The 24,588-nt window shown below is 35.6% G+C and overlaps 1 protein-coding gene across 19 annotated transcripts in view; it reads left to right on the top strand.

Moving 5' to 3' along the window:
• CCDC7 (coiled-coil domain containing 7) overlaps positions 1-24,588 on the top strand; it is a 257,870-nt gene that overhangs the window by 21,590 nt on the left and 211,692 nt on the right. For 18 of the 19 annotated variants that reach the window (XM_070472029.1, XM_070472034.1, XM_020872673.2 and 15 more), the window contains exons 11-16: positions 1,722-1,752; positions 2,186-2,275; positions 6,634-6,719; positions 15,010-15,064; positions 17,550-17,615; positions 20,108-20,329. In XM_070472029.1, the coding sequence (XP_070328130.1) occupies positions 1,722-1,752; positions 2,186-2,275; positions 6,634-6,719; positions 15,010-15,064; positions 17,550-17,615; positions 20,108-20,329 (550 nt within the window). The remainder of the gene's footprint in view (positions 1-1,721; positions 1,753-2,185; positions 2,276-6,633; positions 6,720-15,009; positions 15,065-17,549; positions 17,616-20,107; positions 20,330-24,588) is intronic. The other variant, XM_070472033.1, reaches the window with a different exon arrangement.

The following is a 24,588-nucleotide window of genomic DNA, read 5'->3' as shown; positions in this document are numbered from 1 at the left end:
CCCAGAATATACAAAAGCACTCTTAACCTCAATCATAAAAAAGATAAATAATCATATTTGACAATGGGCAAATAATCCAAATAAGTATTTTGCCGCACAGTATACACAAAGGGTCAATGAGCACAGGAAAAGATACTGAACATCATTAGTTACTAGGGAATCAAAACTATAGTCATATACCTCTTCATATCCACTAGCACTGTGATGGCTATAATATCAATGAAAACGATGGACAGTAACCAGTATTGGCAAGGATGTAGAGAAACTGGGACCCTCATACATTGCTGGTGGGAAAAAATAGTTTGCCAGTTGCTCAAAATATTAAATGTACAGTTGACATATGACTAAGAAATTCTGTTTCTATGTTTATACCTAATAGAAATGAAAATATTTGTCCACACAAAAACTTGGACAAGTATATTCATAGTAGCATTATTCGTAATGGCCCCAAAGTGGAAACAACCCAAATGCCTATAAACTGACAAATGAATCAATAGAGTGATTATATCCATACAATGCAATGTTATTTGCAATAAAAGGAACACGGTACTAATACGTGTTACAAACATTATGCTAGGTATAAGAAAACAGTCTCAAAAGACCACGTATTTTGTAAATCTTTTTATATGAAATATACAGTGACAGAAAATAGACTTGTGGCTGCCAGGACCGAAGTAGTGCTGGGAAGAATGGCCAGTGAGTGCTAATGGCTACCACATTTCTTTCTGAGGTAATTAAAATGTGCTAAAATTAGACAGTGGTGATAGTCACTGTTGGGCTTTATTGGTGGCTCAGCAGTAAAGAATCCACCTCCAATGCAGGAGACACAGGTTCAATGCCTGGGTCAGGGAGGTGTCCTGGAGAAGGAAATGGCAACCAACTCCAGTATTCTTGCCTGGAGAATCCCATAGACAGAGGTGCCTGGTTGGCTACAGTCCATGGGGTCGGAAAAGAGTTGGACACAACTTTAGTAACTAAACAACAACATTTGTTACTCAGTGAATATATTAAAAGGTATTGAATTGTATACTTTTAAGTGAGTTAATTTTATAGTATGTTAATCATAATAAAACTTAAAAAAATTCTGATTATAATTAATAAAAAGCTCATTAGTCCAAAAAATAGTTTATCTGTACTATGGAACAGTTGTCAGCAAGCTGCAGTCCATGAGTCAAATCTAGCCGGCAGCCTGTTTTTGTTCATAAAGTTTTGTTAGAACACAGCCACATCCACTGCAGAGCTGACTGGTAGTGACAAGACCAACTGGTTTGTAAAGTGTGAAAGACTCACTATCTGGTTCTTTATGTAAAAAGCTTGCCAAATCTTGATATGGAATCAGAAGTTGTATTTAAAGGGAGTGAGAAGAATCTATATTATATAAATAGATCTCAGAAGTTGTGTTAAGTGAAAAAAATGTTGAGAACAACATATCCAGTGATGTCATTTATGTGAAAAAGGAAACAAAACAAACATCCAGCTCATTAAGAAAAAGTATAGAATAGGAATGTAAAGTATCATATAAATCCATGGAGCAAGTCCTGGAAAGATACACAGCAATCAAACAGTGTCTCTGGGAAGAACATTGAAATTTTGGAATGCTAGTCAAAGTATACTCTAACCTTATTTATATTAATTTTTTTACATAGAAAATACATGATATTACATAAAAATAAAATTTTAAAATTATAATACATTTTAGGTATTTTTGGTTTGTTTTTCAGAGCTATGAATGAGCAACTGATGTTAGAGGCTGTAAGTATAGGGCTCTCAGTTTGAATTTGCACTTTGTCCTTGATGGTGCTGATAGATTCTAAAAATTGTCAGGATATGTAATGTTAAATAAAGATCTAATGCTTAGTTTATTCAAGAGAGTTTTATGCATATGACAGCTGGAAATTTTTGTCTATTCTTTTGATTTTAGTAGACTTTATTCTCATTCAGAAACACTTAACTTTTGAAATACTGAACTATAACATCCCACAGCCTGAACTTCCATTGTCAATCATAGTACCTTTGCCTATTTCAGCACCTCTTATAACTTCACTATGCAGATTAATACCAGTGGTTCATGATTTCTATGAGTTAATAAAGACTTTTTTACTTTAATAATTAAGCACCCAAATAACCTCTCCATATTAATATGCTTGCTTTTCATTATTAATGAAGTTATAATATTTGTTTTTAGAAATACACACAGATTCAAAGTAATCTCCAAGTATTATCAGAGGAGAAATTAATGCTGGAAAATGAACTACAAAAGTTGAAAAGTACAGAGGTTGGTTAATTTTAGTGTCTGAAACTGGCATACATACCAGTACTAATAATTGGTAGCCTGTGCTCAGTTATCTCCGACTCTTTGCAGCCCCATGAACTGTAGCCTTCTAGGCTCCTCTGTCTGGAATTTTCCAAGCAAGAATACTGGATCCGGTTGCCATTCCCTACTTGAGGGGCTCTTCTCGACCCAGGGGATTCAACCTGGGTCTCATGTCTCCTGCACTGGCAGACAGATTCTTTCTTACTAGTGCCACTTGAGAAGCCCTATTAATTGGCAGCAGCTGTGTTTTGAAAAAAAAGAATGCTGTGTTCTAAATTACCATCAGTCAGTTCAGTCGCTCAGTCATGTCTGACTCTTTGCGACCCAATGGACTGCAGCATGCCAGGCTTCCCTGTCCATCATCAACTCCCAGAGCCTACTCAAACTCATGTCCATTGCGTCGGTGATGCCATCCAACCATCTCATCCTCTGTAGTCCTCTTTTCCTCCCACCTTCAATCTTTCCCAGCATCAGGGTATTTTCCAATGAGTTGGTTCTTCGCATCAGGTGGACAAAGTTTCAGCTTCCGCATCGTCCTTCCAGTAAGCGAGGATTGATCTCCTTTAGGATGGACTGGTTGGATTTCTTTGCAGTCCAAGGGACTCTCAAGAGTCTTCTCCAACACTACAGTTTTCAAAAGCATCGATTCTTTGGTGCTCACCTTTCTTTGTAGTACAACTCTCACATCCATACATGACTACTGGAAAAACCATACCTTTGAATAGACGGACCTTTGTTGACAAAGTAATGTCTCTGCTTTTTAATATGCTATCTAGGTTAGTCATAGTTTTTCTTCCAAGAAGCAAGCGTCTTTTAATTTCATGGCTGCAGTCACCATCTGCAGTGATTTTGGGGCCCCAAAACATAAAGCCTGTCACTGTTTCTGTTGTTTCTCCATCTGTTTGCCATGAAGTGATGGGACCGGATGCCATGGTCTTAGTTTTCTGAATGTTGAGTTTTAAGCCAACTTTTTCATTCTCCTCTTTCACTTTCATCAAGAGACTTTAGTTTTTATTTGCTTTCTGCCATGAGGGTGGTGTCATCTACATATCTGAGGTTATTGGTATTTCTCTTGGCAATCTTGATTCCAGTTTGTGCTTCATCTAGCCCAGTGTTTCTCATGATGTACTCTGCATATAAGTTAAACAAGCAGGGTGACAATATACAGCCTTGACAGAGGACGAGATGGTTGTATGGCATAATGAACTCATTGGACATGAGTTTGAGTAACCTCTGGTAGAGGGTGAAGGACAGGGAAGCCTGGCATGCTGCAGTCCATGGGGTCGCAAAGAGACACCACTGAGCGACTGAAAAACAGTCTGCTGACTCCTTATTTATTCCTTTCCTGTTATCACCTGGCTTTCTCCTATAGCTTCCTAAATAGGATCTCCTAGATATGTATGTTTTGGTATGATGTTGCTAGAGAGTATCACTACATAAAAAGATCTGTTTCTGCTCTCTATATTCTTTTCTCTTGGCCTTGTCTATTCCTATACCAATACTTGAGACCTTTAATGATTACATATTAGAGTAAGTCCTGATATTTTGTAGGGCAAGTGAATCCACCTTGTTATTTATGAGAATTTATTTATTTTGGACCTTTGCACTTTCTTGTAAATTTTAGAATTAACTTGTCAAATTCTACACTTGCACTGAAGTTATACATCACATTTGAGAAATATATAGGCTATCAATATACATCTTTTCATTAACAAATATTAAATGTCTCAATTTTGGAATGTTTCATAATGCTTAAAATGAATATTATGATTTTCTTCTTAAAGGTCTTATTTGTCTTTGTTATGTTAATGTTAGGAGCTTTTATTTCTATGCTAAGTTAGTTGGTATATTAAAATATTTTAAAGCTATTGCTAGGGAAATGTATCAAATTTTTGTGTATTGTATTTTGCATCTACAAACCTAGTCACACTATCATAATGGTTAGATTTTTATTTTCTACTTGCATAATTGACATATCTTTATTCAGAAGATATGGGTAAACGATAGCCCAAATTTTCTTTCTTACACTGGCAAAGATCTCTAGAATAATACTGAATGGACATGTTGAAAGTGGGCATTTTTTATTCCTGATTTCAAGGGGAATTCTTTTTATTCTTGTGATCAGCCTGCCTGCCTTTCTCTTTCTTTCTCTGTTTCTCAAAACGATGTATCAGGTTAAAGGATTTTTTCTTTTGTCATATTATTTTTTCATGAATTTCTTTTTATACTCCATAAAATTCCTCCAAACTCTGCCCAATGCCTTATTTCAAAACCACTTCCACAGTTTTAGTTGTGTTACAACAGCACCCTGCTTTCAGGTAGCATTGTCTGTATTACTTTTTAATTTGCTGCTCAGTGGGTTGCTTTGATTGCTTTAGAGTTTGCAATCTTGTTTTTAACTTGTTGTAGTCTCTATTCATGTGATATTAAATTACTTTATGTATAAGAACCTTAAAACATACTTTCATTTGTCCCTTTCCAGCTTTTGTGCTATTGTTTTTAAACATTTTACTACTGTACAACACATTGTTAATCAGTTTTGTTGTAAAATATTGCCCTTTAAAGAGATTTAATTAACAGGAAAATAATGTTTATATTTGCCCAAATAATTATCATTTATTGTATTCTTTATTTGTATATTTCCTTTATTTCCATCTGATATCATTTTTATTCTCTTTGAAGGATTCTTTGTCATTTTGTTGTGCAGGGTTGCTGCACTTTGATTTCTGGACAAAATATTTTGCCTTCAGTTTTGAAAGATATTTTTACTGAATAAAGAATTCTAGGTTGACCTTTCCCCCGCTTTCCAGTGCTTTAAAGATGTTGTTCCTTTCTCTTCAGGCTTGCGTTATTTGTTACAAGAAGTCTGTGTTCTCCTTATTGTGTCTGCTTTTCTCCTCTGTCCACTTTTAAGATTTTCTTCTTATTACTGCTTTAAAGTAATTTGATTATATGTGTCTTGGGGGGTAGTTTTCCTTATACTGTTGTAGATTTGCAGATTATAGTTTTCATCAAATTTGAAAAAAATTGGCCATTCTTTCTTCAAATATTCTTTTCCCATCTGTTTTCTCCATCATGAACTCCAGTTGTAAGCATATTAATCCATTTGAATTTATCTCATAGCTCACTGATGATATGTTCATTATTTTTTAGTTCTTTTATCCCTTTCATTATTTTAGTGTGTTTTGATTGCCCATATATTAGATTTTTCTAAATAGGAAATACATACCAAAACTCAGATTTAAGCTGAAAAACTATTTGGCAATCTTAACAATTTTCATTAAAAATGTATTATTATACTAACTTTCTGTGTTTTATGGAAATTATCACACTTGGTGTTTAACTTGTGAGAACTTTGCTATGGTGAATTTCATATCTGTTGGAAGTTGTGGTCTGAAATAGGAAATAACCTCTCAGTATCATAATAGGTCTCTGTTATTAAGCTTGTCTAAAATTTTTAGTAATCTAATTTTCAAATTTTTTATACTTTCTTGTATAAAATAACCTGGTACTACATAGTAGTTCAAAAATAGTTTAAAACATGTCAGTTCTGCTATAATATTTGTTTTGAAATGCAAACTTGTTCCAACATGACTGAACAGTTTGAGCATAATGTGAATTTTACAATTGCTTACACACAAATTCATCTGCAAATAGTACTAGGTGAAAGTAGAAAATAGCTTCTGCAAGCTTCCTTAGTTTACCAGGTATAGAGTGTACCGAACCAATCCAGGCATTAGAAATTTTTGTTCAATTTCAGATAAGCTTCCTTTCAATACTGCTTAATAGCTCTTAACTTGAAATATGTTTGATGCTCATTTCCACAAAGAAACTTGATTTCTTTTTCAAAATAAAGAGCTATGTTTCTCATAGTATCTTATTTCTTAATCATTTAACTATGTAAAACTGAAGTAATGTTCCTAATAGGTTTTGATTTTTGACATGCATCATTGACAGTGTTTTTGTGTAACCTAGACTCTTTCCCCCCATATATCCTGCAGTTTTTATCATATGATTTTTCACAGGGAGGTGATTTTCAAGATGGCATATACAATGTTATAGAAGAACTGACTGTAATTTGTCAGAGGAGTTTGTTTGATATGTATTAGCTTATTTGGTGAATTATATTCTATATAGCACTATAACAAACATTCTGGCTATATCATTAATTTTGTTTTGCTTTTATTTGATAATTTCCCTTGAAACACACTGTAGTGATTCTCAGAGTAAAATGGAAATCTGAATAATGTATATTATCATGTATTTATTTATGATTTATTTTCTTCCTGTTTATTTCTGGCATATGTAAAACTACACAGAAAACAAAGGCTACAAGTGAGCGAACAAAGAAAATTATGAAAACAGAGAAGAAAAAGGACAAAGGAAAATCTGAAGATTTAGAAGCGTAAGACAAAGATACTTGTTAATATTTTTTACTTATAAATATATATTTTCATTTTATACAATTTAAAGTCATATAAACATAATTTATTAACAGGTTTCTAAAAACACAACATTAGCAAATGTATAGTTTTATAAGCAGACCAGGATATGGGTGGGAGAAAGCTGAGAAGGGAAGAACAAAGAATTAAAAATGGGTTAGAGAGAATTACAAGATATTCAGATATAGATAGACAAAATTAAACCCAAATAATTTTAGAGATGAATCAGATTTACAATATTTCATTGATATGTTAGCTCATGATTTGTGATTTGTATGTTAACCCCTCTCCCCAGTCTGGGCTGTTCCTATTTACTACACTTCTTACTTGTCTTATTTTATGAAGAAAAGTGTCTGATTTTAATGTAGGTTATTTTAAAGTAGCCTTATTAAGAGAATATTTTCCTTATTAATATAAAATAATTTATGCCACTGGAATTTTCTTGATCAAACCCTAACATAAATATATAGTTTAAAAAGGAAACTATCAATTCAATCTTTATAGAGTTCCACAAAGTCTAAAAAGAAACTTACCAGACTAATGGCCTTTTCTTAAGAGAGGAAAAGAAAATCAGAGAAGAAATAATGACCAGTGTACTTTGAAAATCCTTTTCCCATCTCAGCTTAGCATATTTTAATCATACCAATGAGATGTTAATTGACAAATGTTATTCAGTTATTTATATTTAAGCTTTATGAATTTTATGACTTTTAAAAGTATGAATTCTTTTCTTAAATTGAAGTATAGTTGATAAAAATATGCATTCCTTATGAAATTTTCTTTCTTTTTTATGAAGTATCAATTCAGTTCAGTTGCTCAGTCGTGTCTGACTCTTTGCTACCCCATGAGCCACAGCACGCCAGGCCTCCCTGTCCATCACCAACTCCCGGAGTTCAACCAAACCCTTGTCCATCGAGTCAATGATGCCATCCAACCATCTCATCCTCTGTCGTCCCCTTCTCCTCCTGCCCTCAGTCTTCCCCAGCATCAGGGTCTTTTCCAGTGAGTCAGCTCTTCACATCAGGTGGCCAAAGTATTGGAGTTTCAGCTTCAACATCAGTCCTTCCAATGAACACCCAGGACTGATCTCCTTTAGGATGGACTGGTTGGATCTCCTTGCAGTCCAAGGGACTCTCAAGAGTCTTCTCCAACACCACAGTTCAAAACCATCAATTCTTTGGTGCTCAGCTCTCTTTATAGTCCAACTCTCACATCCATACATGACCACTGGAAAAACCATAGACTTGACTAGATGGACCTTTGTGAACAAAGCAATATCTCTGCTTTTTAATATGCTGTCTAGGTTGGTCATAACTTTCCTTCCAAGGAGTAAGCGTCTTTTAATTTCATGACTGCAATCATCTGCAGTGATTTTGGAGACTAGAAAAATAAAGTCAGCCACTGTTTCCACTGTTTCCCCATCTATCTGCCATGAAGTGATGGGACCAGATGCCATGATCTTAGTTTTCTGAATGTTGAGCTGTAAGCCAACTTTTCACTTTCTTCTTTCAATTTCATCAAGAGGCTCTTTAGTTCTTCTTCACTTTCTGCCATAAGGGTGGCGTCATCTGCATATCTGAGGTTATTGATATTTCTCCTGGCAATCTTGATTCCAGCTTGTGCTTCCTCCAGCCCAGTGTTTCTCATGATGTACTCTGCATATAAGTTAAACAAGCAGAGTGACAATATACAGCCTTGTTGTACTCCTTTTCCTATTTGGAACCAGTCTGTTGTTCCATGTCAAGTTCTAACTGTTGCTTCCCGACCTGCATACAGGTTTCTCAAGAGGCAGGTCAGGTGGTCTGGTATTCCCATCTCTTTCAGAATTTTCCGCAGTTTATTGTGATCCACACAGTCAAAGGCTTTGGCATAGTCAATAAAGCAGAAATAGATGTTCTTTTGGAACTCTCTTGCTTTTTCAGTGATCCATCGGTTGTTGGCAGTTTGATCTATGGTTCCTCTGCCTTTTCTAAAACCAGTTTGAACATCTGGAAGTTCATGGTTCACATATTGCTGAAGCCTGGCTTGGAGAATTTTGAGCATTACTTTACTAGTGTGTGAGATGAGTGCAATTGTGTGGTAGTTTGAGCATTCTTTGGGATTGCCTTTCTTTGGGACAGGAATGAAAACTGACCTTTGCCAGTCCTGTGGCCACTGCTGAGTTTTCCATATTTGCTGGCATATTGAGTGCAGCACTTTCACAGCGTCATCTTGCAGGATTTGAAATAGTTCAACTGGAATTCCATCACCTTCACTAGCTTTGTTCATAGTGATGCTTCCTAAGGCCTACTTCACATGCCAGGATGTCTGGCTCTAGGTGAGTGATCACACCATCATGATTATCTGGGTTGTGAAGATCTTTTTTGTACAGTTTTTCTGTATATTCTTGCCACTTCTTCTTAATATCTTCTGCTTCTGTTAGATCCCTATCGTTTCTGTCCTTTATTGAGCACATCTGCATGAAATGTTCCCTTGGTATCTCTAAGTTTCTTGAAGAGATCTCTAGTCTTTCCCATTCTATTGTTTTCCTCTGTTTCTTTGTGTTGATCTCTAAGGAAGGCTTGCTTATCTCTCCTGGCTATTCTTTGGAACTCTGCATTCAAATAGGAATATCTTTCCTTTTCTCCTTTGTTTTTCGCTTTCCATCTTTTTCAGCTATTTGTAAGGCTTCCTCAGACAGCCATTTTGCTTTTTTGCATTTCTTTTTCTTGGGGATGGTCTTGATTCCTGTCTCCTGTACAATGTCATGAACCTCCATCCATAGTTCATCAGGCACTCTGTCTATCAGATCTTGTCCCTTAAATCTATTTCTCACTTCCGCTGTATAGTCATAAGGGATTTGATTTAGGTCATACCTGAATGGTCCATTGGTTTTTCTCCACTTTCTTCAATTTAAGTCTGAATTTGGCAATAAGGAGTTCATGATCCAAGCCACAGTCAGCTCCCAGTCTTGTTTTTGCTGACTGTATAGAGCTTCTCCATCTTTGGCTGCAAAGAATATAATCAGTCTGATTTTGGTGTCAACCATCTGGTGATGTCCATGTGTAGAGCCTTCTTTTGTGTTGTTAGAAAAGGGTGTTTGCTATGACCTGTGCGTTCTCTTGGCAGAACTCTGTTAGCCTTTGCCCTGCTTCATTCTGTACTCCAAGGCCAAATTTGCCTGTTATTCCAGGTGTTTCTTGACTTCCTACTTTTGCATTCCAGTCCCCTATAATGAAAAGGACATCCTTTTTGGGTGTTAGTTCTAGAAGTATAATTGATACATTAGTTACAGGTATACAGTGTAGTTGGAGAAGGAAATGGCAACCCACTCCAGTACTCTTGCCTGGAGAATCCTTTGGACAGAGGAGCCTGGTGGGCTTCAGTCCATGGGATTGCAAGAGTCGGTCACAACTTAGCTACTAAACTACCACCACCACCATACAGCATAGTAATTTGATATTTTAATGTGTTTCAAAATAATCACACCTGTCTGTCAGACAGTTATTATGATATTAATGACTATATTCCCTATTCTGTACATTATGTCTCTGTGACTTTTACTGATTTTATAACTAGAAGTTTGTACTTGTTAATTTTCCTTACCTATTTTAATTATCCTTCTGTCCTCCTCCCTTCTGGTAACGACCAGTTTGTTCTCTGTATCTATGAGTTTGCTTGTTTTGCTGTGTTTGTTCATTTGTTTTGTTTTTCAAATTCCATGTATAAGTGAAATCATACAGTATTTTTCTTTACCTGAGTTATTTCATTTAGCATAATACCCTCTAGGTCCATCCATTTTGTCACAGGTAGCACGATTTCATTCTTTTTTATGGATGAGTTATTTTCTGTCATATATATATGTGTGTGTGTGTGTGTGTGTGTGTGTGTGTGTGTATGTATGGTTACACTCACATATATATATATATATATGGGGCTTCCCTCGTGGCTCAGATGGTAAAGAATCTGCCTGCAGTGTGGGAGACCTGGGTTCAGTCCCTGGATTGGGAAGATCCCCTGGACAGCCTACTGCAGTATTCTTGCTTGGAGAATCCCCATTGACAGAGGAGCCTGGCAGGCTACAATCCATGGGATCACAAAGAGTTGGACATGACTGAGTCACTAAGCACATATACATATGTGTGTGTGTGTGTATTTGTGTGTATATGTCACACATACATACACTACATCTTTATCCATTCATCTGTTGATGGGTACTTGAGTACTTTCATTACTTGGCAACTGTAATTAATGCTACAGTAAACGGGCATTTTGTGGAGAGTATTTTTGTTTTCTTTGGAAAAATACTTGAAGTAGACTTGCTGGATCATGTGGTAGTAGTAGTGTTAAATTTTTGAAAAACTCTTGTACTGGTTTTCATAGTGACTTCACCAATTTACTTTCCCCACATCAAAGCACCATGGGTTCCCTTTTCTTTACATTTTTGCCAGTAATAGCCATTCTGACGGGTGTAAGGATATATCATTGAGATTTTAATTTGCGTTTCCCTGATGATTAGTAATGTTGAGCATCTTTTGTCAGCTGTCTAGATGCCTTGTTTAGAAAAATGTCTATTCAGATTCTCTGCCATTTTAAAATCAGGTTTGGGGTTTTTTTTATGTTGTGGGAGATTTTTGTATTTGAATATTGACCCTTATCAGATATATGTGGAAATTCTCCTTCTATATAGTAGCCTGACTTTTCATTCTATTGATAGTTTCCATTGCTGTGCAAAGCTTTTTAATTCGATGTAGTTCCATTTGTTTACTTTTTCTTGTTTCTCTTGCCTGGGGAGACATATGCCAAAAATATGGCTAACACCAGTGTTAAAGAGTGTACCACTTACGTTTCCTTCTAGGAGTTTTACAGTTTCAGGTCTTATATTTAAGTCTTTGAGTTTGTTTTTGTATGTGGTGTGAAAATGTAGTCCAGTATAATTCTTTTACATGTAACTGTTTAGTTTTCCCAGCAATGTTTACTGAAAAGGATGCTTTTTTCCCATTGTACATTTTTGCCTTCATTGTCTTAGATTCATTGACCACATACATATGGATTTATTTTTGGGCTTTCTATTGTGTTTCATTGAATTGTGTGTCTGTTTTTGTGCTCTGATTTCAAACTATATTACCAAATCTTGGAATCTGGGTACATGATAACCACCAGTTCTGTTCTTTTTTCTCAAGATTGTTTTGGCTATTTGTGATCTTTTGTGTTGCTATAGAAATTTTAGGATTATTTGTTCTAGTTCTGTGAAAAATGTCTGCAGTATTTTTATATGGATAGATTTCTCTGAATAGTATGGTCATTTTAACAGTGTTAATTCTTCTGATTCGTGAACATGAACTATTTTTCCACTTGATTATGTTATTTTTAATTCTTTTATCATTTTCTTATGAGTATCAAGGTACAGGTCTTGTACCTCCTTGAGATTTATTCCTAAGTACTTTATTATTTTTTGATGCAATTGTGACTGGGATTGTTTTCTTAATTTCTCTCTTTTTTTAACTTTCTATTTTGCATTGGGGTATAATTAACAATTAACAATGTGGTTGTAGTTTCAAATGAACAGTGAAGGGAATCGCCTTAATTTCTCTAATAGTCTGTTGTTAGTGTATGAGACACATCAGATTTCTATATGTTTATTTTGTATCCTTCAACATTACTGAGTTCACTTTAATAGTTTTTTTGATAGCATATTTAGGATTTTCTAAATATGTCATGTGGAAACAGTGACAGTTTTTTCTTCTTTTCCAATTTGGATTCCTTTTATGCTTTGTCTTGTCTGATTGCTGTGGCTAGAAAATACTGAATAAAAGTGGTGGTCATCCTTGTCTTGGTCTTGATGTTAGAGGAAATGTTTTCAGTTTTTTCTCATAGAGTATGTTGTTAGCTTTGGGTTTGTCATATAGGACATTTATTATGTTGAGGTATATTCCCTCTGTATCTACTTTGTTTAGAGTTTTTCTCATAAATGGATTTTGAACTTAGTCAAAAGTTTTTCTTCATCTATTGTGATGATAGTATAATATTTATTCTTTGTTGTTAATGTACTTTATCATGTTGATTGACTTTTGGATGTCAAGTTATCCTTGCAACAATGGTTAGGATTCCACTTGATTATGGTGTACGATTCTTTTAAAAAAAAAAATTATCTGTGGCTGCACTGGGTCTTCATTTCTGCGTACAGGCTTTCTCTGGTTGCAGTGAGCAGTGTCTGCTCTCTAGTTGTGGTGCACAGGCTTCTCATTGCAGTGGCTTCTCTTGTGGCATGCAGACTCTAAAGCCTGGGTTCAGTAGTTGTGGTGCATGGGCTTAGTAGCTGCACACATATGGGATCTTCCCGGAGTAGGGATCAGACCCATGTCACCTGCACTGGCAGGCAGACTGTCAACTACTGGGCCACCAGGGGAGTCCTATAATCCTTTTAGTGTATTGTTGAATTTGGTTTGCTAATATTTGTTGAAGATTTTTGTATCTATGTTTATCAGTGATGTTGATTTGTAACTTTCCTTTTTGGTAGTATCTGTCTAGTTTTAATATCAGGGTTTTGCTGGCCTCATATAATGAGTTCAGAGTGTTCCTTTCTCTTTAAATTTTTGAATAGTTTGGGAAGGCTAAGTGTTAATTGTTTCTTAAATGTTTGGTAAAACCTATGAAGTGATTTGATTGTGGACTTTCGTTCATTGGCAGTTTTTTGATTACTGATTCAATTTCATTTCTGGTAATCATGCTGTTTGTATTTTCTATTTCTTCCTGATTTAGTCTTGGGAAATTGTTTCTAGGAATTTGTCCATTTTTTCCTAAGTTGTCCATTTTATTGTGTATAATTGTGCTAATCTCTTATGTATTTCTGTGGTGTGTGTTGTAACTTCTTTAATTTTTTTATAACTTCTCTTTCATTTTCTATTTGGGCCCCCTCTTTCTTTTTTAGTTTGGGTAAAGTTTTATCAATTTTATTTAACTTTTCAAAACCAACTGTTAGTTTTATAGATCTTCAAAAATTTTTTTTAAATCTTTATTTCATTTATTTCTGCTCCAAACTCTTTTTCTTTCCTTCTACTAATTTTTGGACTTTGTTCTTTTTCTAGTTCCTTTAGGTGTAAGGTGAGATTGTTTATTTGAGACTTTTTGTTTCCTGAGGTAGGGTGCTAGACCATGCCTTGTGTAGTGGCTGCTGGCCTTCTGGTGGACAGGGCTGGGTATCCAGGCTGGGGTTCAGGGATGTCTTGGATTAGTGTCAATTGGCTGGTGAGTGGATAAGCCAATTAGAATATTAGACTAACTACTAATAGTCTAGAGGGAAGACTCCAAAGTGGTTCTGCCAGCAATTTGTCCTCATGGTGGAATGAGCTCACAAAAATGGCTGCCACCACCTCTGTGTCCTCAGAGGAAGTCTCAGCTGCCTCCTGCTTCTCTAGGAGGCTCTCCAAGATCAGCAACCAGGTCCAACCTTGGCTTCTTTTAATTTTTTAAAAAATATTTATTTAATTTTTGACTGCATTGGATCTTAGTTGCAACTTGCAGGATCTTTGTTGTAGTGCTTGGGCTCTGTAGTTGTGACATGCAGGCTTGGTTGCCCCATGGCATATGGGGTCTTAGTTCTCTGACCAGGGATTGAACCTGTGTCCCCTGCATTGGAAGGCAGGTTCTTAACTACTGAACCACCAAGGAAGCCCCATGGTTTCTTTTAAATTACTGCCCCTGTACTGGAGACTAAGAGCATGTGAGATTTGCATGCTCCTTGTAAGAGTAGGCTCTGTATTTCCTACATAGATTCAGCCCTCTTGCTCTCCAATATGCAAGCCCTATTGTCCTTCACAGCCAGATATTCTTGGGATTTGTCTTCTCAGTATAGCACCCATGGGGTAGGGAGCCTGATGTGGAACTCAGACCCCTCATTCCTTGGGGGAGAACCACTGCAATTGTGATTATGCTGCCATTTGTGGGTCATCTACTCAGGAGTGTGGTTCTTCACTATACTGAGTCTTTGCTCTTCATGTTCATCTCATTATAGTAATTAACTTCATTATATCTTTGTTGGTGGAAAATCTTCTCTGCTGGTCTTCATGTCATTCTCATCAATAGTTGCTCTGTAAATAGTTCTAATTGATGTGCCTCTGGGATGAGGTTAGGTTCACAGTGTTCCTACTCCATCATCTTGAGTGCACCTCTCAAAATTTCTTTTCTTTAAAATGATTTAAGTACTCATCAAGAAAGCATAGTCATCAGATATCATAAAACATTATGATATATTTAAAAATATTTCTTTTTCAGGAAGAAGTCTGTAGGGAAAGAGCTTAAAGTAAAAGAAAATGTGCCTCAAGTCCAGGTAACACAGAATCTCTCCCTGTGCATCTAAATTTGATTAATAATGCTCTGATAACTGTTTATATAGACAACATATGTATGTGAATACAGGTGTATGTGCGTTTGTGTATGTGCATGTGTACTAAATTTCTTCTTACAATGCTTCTTTACTGTTGGTTGACTTTTTTCAGCAAGTTTTAGAAAATCAAATGGTGAATTCAGATATGTTTACTGTCAAGGTTATGAAAATTACTGTTATTCACTCAATTATAGGCAATGTCATAGAGGAAAGAACACATATTATGAGTCAGAACAGACTTACTAGTTAAGTGACATTGGACAGGTCCCTTTAACCTACTTGAACTTTGTCTTTTTTTTTTTTTCCATTTATTTTTATTAGTTGGAGGCTAATTACTTTACATCATTGCAGTGGTTTTTGTCATACATTGAAATGAATTAGCCATGGATTTACATGTATTCCCCATCCCGGTCCCCCCTCCCACCTCCCTCTCCACCCGATCCCTCTGGGTCTTCCCAGTGCACCCAACCTGGGCTGGTGATCTGTTTCACCCTAAATAATATACGTGTTTTGATGCTGTTCTCTTGAAACATCCCACCCTCGCCTTCTCCCAGAGTCCACAAGTCTGTTCTATATTTCTGAGTCTCTTTTTCTGTTTTGCATATAGGGTTATTGTTACCATCTTTCTAAATTCCATATATATGTGTTAGTATACTGTAATGGTCTTTATCTTTCTGGCTTACTTCACTCTGTATAATGGGCTCCAGTTTCATCCATCTCATTAGAACTGATTCAAATGAATTCTTTTTAATGGCTGAGTAATATTCCATGGTGTATATGTTCCACAGCTTCCTCATCCATTCGTCTGCTGATGGGCATCTAGGTTGCTTCCATGACCTGGCTATTATAAACAGTGCTGTGATGAACATTGGGGTGCACGTGTCTCTTTCAGATCTGGTTTCCTTGGTGTGTATGCCCAGAAGTGGGATTGCTGGGTGAACTTTGTCTTTCATCACTAAAATGGATAAAATAATAGCTGTCCCATCTATCTCAGAAATGTGTGAGATGCAAGAGGTGAATAGAAAAATATTTCGGAGATTGTTAATATAGCTCACTCTTTTTCATGTGATCCATGTGTATTCTGAAAAGAATACAAGTAACCCTTTATTTTATCTTCTCTTTGATAAACTATCTTTTGCTGAAAGTTAAAACTTCTTAACCATCAGAGCATCATGTCACCCATTTGGTCACTCTCTTCCAGTGAGTGACTGGACTTAAGTGTCCCACAAGTATATACCTGCATGTTTCAAGAATCAAATAGCATAAATTTGGGAAAATAATGAGAGTACTTCTTGAGATACTGAATATAAAAGGAACAACTTTATGGTGTTAGTTTTCTATTCCTGCATAACAAGTTACCTCACATTTTGCAGCTTAAAATAATTAAATTGTTTTCATGGTTTGAATGGCTTAGAAGTCTGACCGTAGCTTAGCTGTATCCTGTGCTCAAGGACTCACCAAACTGCAGTCATGGTGTTGGCTAGGCTTTTTTTTTTTTTTTTTTTTTTCTGGTCACTTGGGCTTCCTCTCTCTGGTGTAGATTCAGGAGCCAGGGTTCCTGACATGGGCACCAGCCCTTTGCTGCCCTGTCAAGAGTGCCTGTCTGGTGAGATCCCTCTCTGTTGTGTGCCATCATGCTGGGGGTATGGTTTTTAGTGAGAGTGTTTCTTTTCCTCTATTACCTGTCTTGATGTAGTCCTTTCTATTCTTTGTTGTGGAGCATGCTTGACTAGTTCCAAGGTTCTTTTCACAGGGAGTTAATCTCTTTGCAGGTGTATATTTGTTGATCCATGGGAGGAGGTTCTTGCTATGCCCCATCTTCAATCACCTTTCCTGTAGATTTTCTTTTAAGAGTAAGTCTCATTTTCCTGTTTCTTCAAATTTGAATTACTCTTAATTGTACCTTGGACATTGGGAATGTCATGTTGCTGAAGCTCTGGATTCTGCTATATTCTTAGGAAAGTGACAGTGAAAGTTGCTGTCCAACTCTTTGTGACCCTATGGACTAAACAGTCTGTGGAATTCTCCAGGCCAGAATACTGGAGTGGGTAGCCATTCCCTCCTCCAGGGGATCTTCCCATCCCAGGGCCAGGGATTTGAGCCCAGGTCTCCCACATTGCAGGCGGATTCTTTTATCAGCTGAGCCACCAAGGAAGCCCAAGAATACTGGAGTGGGTAGCCTAGCCCTTCTCCAGGAGATCTTCCCAACCCAGGAATTGAACCGGGGTCTGCTGCATTGCAGGCAGATTGTTCACCAGCTGAGCTGTAAGTTATCTGTCATTGTGCCTAAGAAGTATGTAGTAAATGTTTGTGCTCAAGTCATCATCTTGGCTATCTATGGGTTTTAGAAAGATAATAATTATGACAATAAATTAGTTTAAAAAAAACAAATGAATACTTTTCTCCCCCACCCCATATTACATCCTAGAAAGTAGCACATGCTCTGGAAATTGAGAACAAAGTTCTTCGGGAACAACTGAAACAAGCTTTACAGGTAAAAGATGTCATGTTCCTTCGTATTGTGAAAAATTGAAGAAAATATCCTTAAACAACTTTTTAAATGAATAATTTTTAATTTGTAAACCAAGAATCTATATATTGTATTGTTTTGCCAGCTTATAGTATTTTCATTTAATGTAGTAGAAATATATTGATAAAATTTGATGTTTATTTTCTCCAAAATAGTAAGCTAGAGAGAGAACTGATATACACGCTTAAAGCAATTTATTTCTAGATATAGGTGGAGTCTTTTTGAGCTTAGCAGAATTATAAGATATATTGAGATAAGAAACTGGTTATTTTACAGAAGAACAATTATGATTTGCTCATCAAAAATTAATATAAGACATAAAAATATATTACTAAAGCAGTGTGGTTCTAAATTTGGTACTGAATGAAAAGTCCAGAAACAGATTCAAATAAATATGATAATTTTGTATTTTGATGTTTTGCTTATTAAAATTTTTTATAGACAGATAAAAGTCACAAAAGTAAACTACTATGAAAAACTTGTGATTTCTAGTTGATTTAATATACTGAAACAAATTACAAATTGATTTAAGATCTAGGCATACTAAGTGAACTATGTATAAATTGGAAGAAGCACTGAGTAACAATTACATGTCTTGGCTAAAGCAGGGCTTTCTAAGCATTATACCAAAAAGAATATGTGTATATATTTGGTTATAAATATATAAAATAAAACTTTTTATGGTTAAAATTTTGTAAGATATAAAGATAAATGGAAGATCTTTATAAAATGTTCCATATCAAGGTCTTTTATGTATCCACAGAAAATATGGATAGTCTTCCTCCTCAATAGACAAAGGACATAGGCAAGTCAATTGAGAAACACACATTGCCAATAAACATACAAATATATTCAGCTGTACAAATTACCAAGTAAATGCAATTAAAAAATAACAGCGAGAGGGTAGTTCAGTGGTTAAGCCTCCATGCTTCCAGTGCAGGGGGCCTGGGTTCAATCCCTGGTTAGGGAACTAGATCCTGCAGGCTGCAACTAAGAGCCCGCATGCTTCAAAGATCCTGCACAGGGCAGGATCCTGTGTGCTGCAACTAAGACTCAGTAATAAAAAACATTAAAATAGCAGCAGTACAGGTATATTTTACCAACTACTTTTTTTTAAAAAATTGAAGGAACAGAAATATTTAATATTTGTGGACTTATGTTGAGATGAGCAGGTCTTTCATATACTTCTATTGTCAGTATGGATTGATACTTCTCTGGAAGAAAATATATAGCAAAAGTCTTGGAAAAACAGAGTCTTTACAGTGAACCATTCCACTTCTAAAAATTTATTGTAAATAATAAAAAGGTGTACAAAGTTTGTACAAGTATGTAGAATAGGAAATTCTTAATAGCAAAAGTTTTTAAATTACCAGTATGTCCACTGATAAGCAATTTGCTAAATTAGTTAAGATATATTATTAAAATTTACTTGTTACCTAGGGCTTCCCTGGTAGCTCAGCTGGTAAAGAATTTGCCTGCACTGTGGGAGACCAGGGTTCAATCCCTGGGTTGGGAAGATCCCCTGGAGACAGGAAAGGCTACCCACTCCAGTATTCCGGCCTGGAGAATTCCATGGACTGTATAGTCCATGGGGTCACAGAGTCAAACAGGACTGAGCAACTTTCTTTCTGTTAGCTGTTCTAATTTGGATGCATATTTATCATCATGGGAATCTCTCTCTTTAGCCGCTAAGTCACGTCTGATTCTTGCAACCCTGTGGACTATAGCCTGCCAGGCTCCTCTGTCCATGGGATTCTCCAGGCAAGAAAACTGGAGTGGGTTGCCACTGCCTTCTCCAATGAGAACATACTGTGGCAGTATTTAATGAAAAGAGCATATATGCATGTGTGTATAGTATGATCCAATGTGGATAAAAATTAAAAATTCATATATACATATGCACTAGCATATTTAGAAATAATTAAAAAGTATATATGTCAACAGTACATTTTCTGTTTGTGGGGAGATTGTGAACTTTTTTTATTGATTTATATATTCTTTTATACAAGTAACTTAATTTTATGAAACTAAAATTTATTAAAAATGACTTTTAAAGAAAGATTTAATTCTAGAAGAAATAAATTATTTTTCATGTTTACTATTTGATATTATAGATCTTAATTATCTTGGGTACATTCTATCACCTATAATATATGCATTTTATTAACTTTTATTGTGCCTGTATTATAACTAGAACCTTAAACAGTGGGCAGGAAAACCTCTTGGGTATAAAAATAGCTGTTTAAGTAGAAGAGATTCCTTCATAGTTTTTAATTTTAATTATGGATCTGTTAAACTATGTATTATACCAGTGGTTTAATTTAGCATTCTTTTACTCTGTAAAAATAAAATTGAGAATTAGTGTGGACATGAATATATGAAGATTCCTGAAAATTATAATATTGGCAGGAAAATGTCACAGAAATGATACTTGACAGTTACTCTTTTAAAAACAGGAAGCTGAAAGAGCTAAGCAGCAACTTGCCTATTTCCTAAATCAAGAAAAGGAATTACTTAAAAGTGAGGCAAAGACCAAGACAACCACAGAAATGGGTACTGGTAAATTAAAAGTTAAAGGTGAAGATTCAAAATATATACCATTGGAAAATGAAACAAGAAAAGCAGTAGTGGGAGATCCAGGTGGACAAAAAACAAATGATAAAATTACACATCCACAGGTAAGGAAATAACCAAAATAGAAACAGTAATGTGTGCAGTAAGAAATGTATCCTTTTAATATATTAACTTCATTTGTATATTATTTTTTAAATTTTTCTATGCTTTCTTTTGTTTTTACAATTCTAATTGTTCCTTTTGGATGCATCAGTTCATTAACATCTTGAATTCAAATCTAAGTTAAATGTGTATTGATTTTTGTGGGTTTTTGGTAATCCAAATATTTGCATTTTTCTTCAGGATAGTTGATACGGTAGACTTGTCAGATATAAAATTATGTTTTATATTTAAAAATTTTTATTGAGATATAACTGACATATTATTTTCAGGTATTGAACATTAATGAGTTAGTATTTTGTATATACTGTGACTAAATCTCCACAATAAGTCTAGTTAATAACATCGTACATAATTACAGAATTTTTTTCTTGTGACAAGAACTTTTAAGATTTGCTGTAGTAGCAACTTTCAACCATGCAATGCAGTATTATTAACTGTGGTCACTGTGCTGTACTTTACACCATTTGGAATTGTTTAAAGTAGAAGTTTGTACCTTTTGACTCCTGTCACCCATTTTCAGTTCAGTTCAGTCGCTCAGTCGTGTCCGCCTCTTTGCGACCACATGAATCGTAGCACACCAGGCCTCCCTGTCCATCACCAACTGCTGGAGTTTACTCAAACTCATGTCCATTGAGTCGGTGATGCCATCCAGCCATCTCATCCTCTGTCGTCCCCTTCTCCTCCTGCCCCCAATCCCTCCCAGCATCTGGGTCTTTTCCAGTGAGTCAACTCTTCGCATGAGGTGGCCAAAGTATTGGAGTTTCAGCTTTCAACATCAGTGCTTCCAATGAACACCCAGGACTGATCTTCTTTACGATGGACTGATTGGATCTCCTTGCAGTCCAAGGGACTCTCAAGAGTCTTCTTGAACACCACAGTTCAAAAGCATCAATTCTTTAGCACTCAGCTTTCTTCACAGTCCAACTCTCATATCCATACATGACCACTGGAAAAACCATTGCCTTGACCAGACGGACCTTTGTTGGCAAAGTAATGTCTCTGCTTGGTCATAACTTTCCTTCCAAGGAGTAAGTGTCTTTTAATTTCATGGCTGCAATCACCATCTGCAGTGATTTTGGAACCCCAAAAAATAAAGTCAGCCACTATTTCCACTGTCTCCCCATCTATTTCCCATGAGGTGATGGGACCAGATGCCGTGATCTTAGTTTTCTGACTTTAAGTCAACTTTAAGTCAACTTTAAGTCTGACTTTAAGTCAAGCTTTAAGTCAACTTTTTCACCCGTTTTGGCCACCCCCAAATCCAGATGCCGTGATCTTAGTTTTCTAACTTTAAGTCAACTTTAAGTCAACTTTAAGTCTGACTTTAAGTCAAGCTTTAAGTCAACTTTTTCACCCGTTTTGGCCACCCCCAAATCCATGCCTCTGGCAACTACCAATCTGTTCTCTGTATCTATGAGCTTAGTTTTCATTTTGTTTTAGATTCCACATATAAGTGAGATTGTATGGTATTTGTCTTTTCCTGTCTGACTTATTTGACTTAGCACAGTGCTCTCAAGATCCATCCTTGTTGTCACAAATGGCAAAGTTTCATTATTTTTCATGTCTGAATAATATTCTACTGTATGTGTGTGTGTGTGTGTGTGTGTGTGTGTGTGTGTGTGTGTGTGTGTTGCTCAGTCATGTCTGACTCTTTGCAACCTCATGGACTGTAGCCTGCCAGGCTCCTCTGTCTATGGAGTTTTCCCAGCAAGAATACTGGAGTGAGTTGCCATTCCCTCTTGAGGGGATCTTTCCAACCCAGGAGTTGAACCCAGGTCTCCCACATTGCAGGCAGATTCTTTACTGTCTGAGACACCAGGGACTTTATGTACATATATGTTTTCTTTATCCATTCACCCATCAATGGATGTACAGACTGTTTCCACATCTTCACTAATGTAAATAAATAATGCTGCAGAGAACATAGGGTACATATTTCTTCTCTAGTTAGTGTTATCATTTATTTTGGAAAAATATCTAGAAGTGGGTGTTGCCTGGATCATCTGGTAGGTCTAGTTTTAGATTTTTTGAGGAATCGCCATACTCTTCCATAATGGCTTCACCAATTTACATTCTCATCAACAGTGTGCAAAGGTTCCCTTTTATCTACATTCTGGCTAATACTTGTTATTTCTTGTTTTTTAGTTAATAACAGTTCTGACAGGTGTGCAGTAATATCTTGTTTTGGTTTTGATTTATATTTCTCTGATGATTAGTGGCGTTGAGCATTTTTTCATGTATCTGTTGGCCACCTGTATGTTTTCTTTCATAGAATGTCTATTCAGATCATCTGTTCATTTTTTACTCAGGTTGATTCAGTTTTTTTGTTTGTGTTGCAGTTGAGTTGTATGAGTTCTTTATGTATTTTTGGATATTAACCCTTTATTAGATAAGTGATTTTTAGATGTTTTCTCTCATTTAGTAGGGTGCCATTTCATTATGTTGATGGTTTCCTTTGATGTGCAGAAGCTTAGTTTAATGTAATTATTTTTGCTGTTGATGTCAAACACTCAAATTCAATAAGACCTATGTTTAGCTTATTATTTATGTTTCTTTTAGAAGTTTTATAGTTTCATGTCTTACATTGAAGTGTTTAATTCATTTGAAGTTAATTTTTGTATATTGTGTAAGAAAATGGTCTAGTTTCATTCTTTGCATGTGATTTTCCAGTTTCCCAACACCATTTATTGGAGAGATTGTCTTTGTTGTATATTCGAGGCTCCTTCATCATAAATTGATAGACCGTGTGTATGTGTGTTTACTTCTGGGTTCTCTACACGGTTCCGTTAATCCATGTTTGTTTTCCTCCCCATATCTCAGACTGATTTGATTGCCATAGACTATGACAACTATAATATGAAACTGGGCACATGATGCCTCCAGCTTTGTTATTCTTTTTCAAAATTCCTCTGACTATTCAGGGTCTTTTGTGGTCCCATACAAATTTGAGAATTATTTCTTCTATTTCTGTGAAAAATGTCATTGGAATTTTGATAGATTGCTTGGATTCTATAGATTGTTTTGTATAGTACGGGCATTTTAACAGTGTTAATTCTTCCAATCCATGAGCATAGACTATCTTCCCACTTATTTATGTCTTCTTCCATCAGTATCATATAGTTTTTGGTGTATAAGTCTTTCACTTCCTTGGTTAAATTTATTCCTAGGTATTTTATTCTTTTTGATGCAATTGCAAATAGGATTGTTTTCTTGACTTCTCTTTTAGATAGTTCATTTTTACTCTGTAAAAATACAATAGATTGCTATTCATCAGTTGTATATCCTGCAACTTTATTTACTCTAACAGTTTTGGGGTAGTCTTTAGGGTTTTCTCTATCATGCCATCTGAATATGGTGACAGATTTATTTCCTCTTTTCCAATGGAGACACCTTTTGTTTGTTTTTTGCCAAATTGCTCTGTCTAGGAATTCCATTAATATGTTGGATAAAAGCAGCAAGAATGGGCATCCTTTTCTTATTCCTGATCTTAGAGAAATTGCTTTCAGCTTTTCACTTTTGAGTGGAATGTTATCTATGGGTTTATCATACATGGCCAGTTTTATGTTGAGTATTTTCTTTCCCTCTGTACCCACTTAGTTGAGAGCTTTCATCATAAATGTTGAATTTTGTGAAATGCTTTCAGTTTTTCTTTTTACACTGAGATGATCTTCCAAACTATTCATTTTGTTAATGTGATATACCTCATTGACTAATTTCTAGATATTGAATCATTTCTGCACCCCTGGTAGAAATTCCTCTTGCTCATGTTGTATGATCCTTTTAATAGATTGTTAAAATCAGTTTGCTAAATTTTGTTATTTTTGCATCTTTGTTATCAGGGATATTTGTAATTTTCTTTTATTGTAGTGTCTTTGGTTTTAGTATCTGAATAATGCTGGTATTGTAAAATGAGTTTGGAAATATTGCCTTCTGTTCTATTGTTTGAAAGAGTTTCAGAAGAATTGGTATTAATTCTTCTGTGAATATTTGGTGGAACTCAGCGGGAAGTGTCCTGGTCCTGTACTTTTGTTCATAAGGAGTTTTAAAATTACAGATTCAGTATCCTTAATAGTAGTAATGAGTATGTTCAATTTTTGTTTCCTCATGATTCAGTCTTAGAAGATTGTATGTTGTAGTTATTGATTAATTTATTCTTAATTGTTAATACTATTGCTGTATAATTGTCATACTAGTCACTTCT

This window comes from Odocoileus virginianus, chromosome 9, assembly GCF_023699985.2.
Source record: "Odocoileus virginianus isolate 20LAN1187 ecotype Illinois chromosome 9, Ovbor_1.2, whole genome shotgun sequence".
In the NCBI taxonomy this organism is placed as follows: Eukaryota; Metazoa; Chordata; class Mammalia; order Artiodactyla; family Cervidae; genus Odocoileus; species Odocoileus virginianus.
This window is presented reverse-complemented; position numbering and strand designations above follow the sequence as displayed.